The sequence below is a fragment of the Dromaius novaehollandiae genome, chromosome 29 (assembly GCF_036370855.1).
Source record: "Dromaius novaehollandiae isolate bDroNov1 chromosome 29, bDroNov1.hap1, whole genome shotgun sequence".
NCBI lineage: Eukaryota > Metazoa > Chordata > Aves > Casuariiformes > Dromaiidae > Dromaius > Dromaius novaehollandiae.
In genome coordinates this window covers 4,232,204-4,235,814 of record NC_088126.1, presented here as the reverse complement: position 1 = coordinate 4,235,814, position 3,611 = coordinate 4,232,204, and the positions used below count along the sequence as shown (strand labels likewise).

At 43.0% G+C, this 3,611-nt stretch overlaps 1 protein-coding gene across 1 annotated transcript; it reads left to right on the top strand.

Moving 5' to 3' along the window:
- The first annotated feature begins 1,656 nt into the window (after positions 1 to 1,656).
- Positions 1,657 to 2,514, top strand: LOC135323903 (olfactory receptor 6E1-like). Its single transcript, XM_064499013.1, has one exon. The coding sequence runs from the start codon at positions 1,657 to 1,659 to the stop codon at positions 2,512 to 2,514; it is 858 nt and encodes a 285-aa protein (XP_064355083.1).
- The last annotated feature ends 1,097 nt before the right edge of the window (positions 2,515 to 3,611 follow it).

Genomic DNA, 3,611 nt, shown 5'->3' with positions numbered 1-3,611 from the left:
CCAGAGCTGGTTCCAGCTGGAAAAATAAGGACTTTGCAAGCAGTCTGTATTCCTGTGTCTCACACGCCGAAAGGGAGGATGTCAAGACTTTGAAATAAGGCCTGTGCAGGGCGTTAGGACCTTGAGAAACAAAGCCTCCTCTCACTGCTGGGGCAGCGTTAATTGCTGTGGTCTGGAATTACCTCCTCCGGACCTTGAAAGACAATGACGGGATGCATTAAGGAACGGGAAGACCCCAGACCTGACTATTACTATTGGTCTGAAGTACCATGTGAGGGGTGGAGAACTTAGACTGTAAAGTTACAACTGCCCAGGGATTTCTTTGTTCAGGGTCCCTCTGTGGAGGCACCCAGCTCAAGCTGTCATTTGCTGCTGTACCACTTATAGTAAATGAGTTTGTGACACTTCGTGTCTGAGACTCTGCCTCGGGAAACCTAGGGTCAGAGACCTCCTTTAACAGACATGTTCTTTGGTTTGCAAAAGAAATTAGCTCCTAAATAAATTAAGAGGTCTGAGACTGAACTAGTGAGTTTCATCGATGTCATTAGAAATGTCTGTGAGCAGCTGGTGTCTGTACTCGTTTTCCCTTGGCTCCCTATGTAGTCCACAGAGACAGAGGGAGAGCTCTAGAGGCTGGGTCCTCCCGGAGTAGAGTCGGCAGCTGAAAGACGTGTTACCAGTCTCTTCCAGACACTCTTCTCTCTTGCTGCCCTGACAAGATGAAAGTAAGCTAACTTGCTCAAACTGAAGTGCCTAACTTTAAGGCATCTAAAATATAAGCCTACTTAGTATTATTTGCTGTTGTTGTCATTCCAGATGCTTCCTATTGCAAATAATCAAAAGGAGAGAAGTTCTTTAAGATGCTGAGATTTTTCCCCTTCCCCTTCCCCTTCCCCTTCCCCTAAAGGGAAAGCAAGGCATTTAGGTCAGGACATTTAATAACAATGCTTCCTCAGTGTTTCTGGAGAAAGAGAGAGGAAGAAGATGTGGAAGAAAGCAGGGGATTACAAGAGAGAGACTCGATATTAACTTGTTTGAAATCAACAGCCTTACAGATGTTCCAAGTCAAAAAAGGCAAGTACTGAAAAGCAGAAGAAATAACTTTCAAAATACTTATCTAGGTGGATGACCTGGCATCTGTAGATAATAGTAAGTATTTTTGCTGGAAGATTAGTTTGGCTTTTGAAACACAGATGTGATGGATGTTTGAATTGGGCCAAAGTGAACTGGGAATTTCCCAGGCATGGCATGAAATAGTTCGCAACCTCTTTAAAATACTGTGCTCTTGAGAAAGAATCCTTTGTGAGTGATTGGAAAAGGTAGAAAGGAGAGAGAAAAATCTCTGAGGACTCTAGCTGAAGTGCGAAACAGAAATCAAGGTGCCCTGAATGGTTGAGAGGGATATTTCTGTCTGTGTTAACATAGGAAGCAAGGAAGGGAGCCAAGAAGGAAGGACATACCCTCCCGCCCAGACTGTGTAATTCTCACACTCGCTTCTTCATGCTCCAGCCTCAGCAGGATATACTGAAATTGGGCAAGGGAGCAGGAAATGAAACTGCAGTTGCTGAGTTCATTCTAGAGGGTTTCTCAGGGCTTGATCAAAGACTACAGCTGTTTCTCTCCCTGCTCCTTCTACTCATATACCTGACAACAGTGATGGGGAACACAACAATCATTTTCCTCGTGCATGTGGATCAGCGCCTGCAAACCCCTATGTACTTTTTCATCAGCAGTCTGGCATTCCTGGAAATCTGGTTTACATCCTCCACAACCATCACATTGCTGGTGACTTTGAGCTCTGGTAGGAGAACAATCTCCTTAAGCAGCTGCTTTGCCCAATCCTATTTCTATTTTGCCCTGGGTTTTACAGAGTTTGCTCTGCTTGTTGTCATGTCCTTTGACCGCTACGTTGCCATCTGCCAGCCTTTGCATTATGCTGCCATCATGAAGCAGCAGCTCTGCACCCACCTGGTTGTTGCTGCATGGGTCGTAGGCTTCACACTCGCGAGTTACCACCTGGTCCTGCTCTCAAAGCTGACTTTCTGTAGTCCCAACAAGATCCACCACTTTTTTTGTGACAACTCCCCCTTATTCAAGCTGTCCTGCTCTGACACCAGCCTGCTTTGGAAAGCAGACTCTATTTTGATATTGTTTGTAGTGCTGGGTTCCTTATGTCTAATCACGGTGTCCTACATGAGCATCTTCCGCTGTATTCTGCACATGCCAGCAGTGTCTGGGAGGAAGAAAGCTTTTGCTACGTGTTCTTCCCATCTCACCAGCTTAGCCATTGTATATGGAAGCTGCATTGTTCTCTATGCACGGCCCTCAGAAGATGTTTCCTTGGAGACCAACAGAGTTGTAGCTTTGCTGAACACTGTCCTGTACCCATTCTTAAACCCCTTCATCTACAGTCTCAGAAACAAGCCTGTGAAACTGGCCCTGAAGGAAGTCCTTGGCCGTGCGAAGGTTCGGCTTTTTCCCCAGCTATGGTGCTTCTCGGGACAGCAATTCTAACTATGTACCGTATATTATATCACACACATATATATGTAGCTACTAAATCCAGGTGCCTCAGGGGATTTATGTTCTCGTTGGACTGTAGTGTTGAAAGGAAGGAATGTGAATTGTGAGTCTTGGTTAGAGGGGGTTGTTATAAACAAAATCTAAAGAATATTAATAAAATGTTGAACACACACACTTCTTAGGACTGGGACATAGACTGCCAGTGCATGCTGACACAAGGAAGTTTCATAAGTCATCTCAGGAAATTTAGCTGAAAACTCTGGGCACAATTTCCAAGGGCTGTTGAGAAAAGCTCAAAACACCTTCTCTCCCTGAATAACAGAAGATGTTAAGCACGAAAATTAAGCTCAGACATTACAATGGGTTCAAATTCATTGGATTCAAATCCATAAAACACGTCTCAGATTCATTAGTGTGATGAAGACAGCCTCACTGATTTGCTAGTGAGAGCATGAAGACAATAGCTTTATTTATTCACTCTGGAGGGAGATTTCTTAAAAATTCATATTTTTATAACATACTGTCAGCATGTTCACTGCTAAAAGCTCTGCTTTAGCTCCACTGATGACTCTAGGACGCATTTTTCTGACGGAAAAAAAAAATCGTATCTCTTCTTGGATAATTAGGCTTTTTCTACCTTCTTTTTCTTCGCTGAAGGAGTTTTTCATGATTGAGAATTATTTCAAATAAACCATGTATGCTTCTATCACACTTTTTTCTTCTTGTCCATCAATGAAATTTTATTTTTCTCCATCCATATCTTTACATGGCAAAGTGATGGGCAGAAGCATGTAGTATTGATAAAGGGAAACACATTTTAGAGAAATAATCAACACATGGAGATCCCTTTTCGTCCTTTTTCTTTCTTTTTTTTTTTTTTTTTTTTTTTGCATTCCACAGGTGGGGAAAAAAAGGCACAGAGGAAGGGAAAGCATTGCCATTGTTTTACTCCTTTGCAGCTGTTTCAAATCAGCATTTCATTTTGTTAGGGCCTCTGAAGGGCAGCATTACTGTTAACAGCTTTTTTAAATGTTGTGTGTGAGCATCCCCTTTCCAAAGGGAATTCTACAAGGGCGAACTCTTTTCAG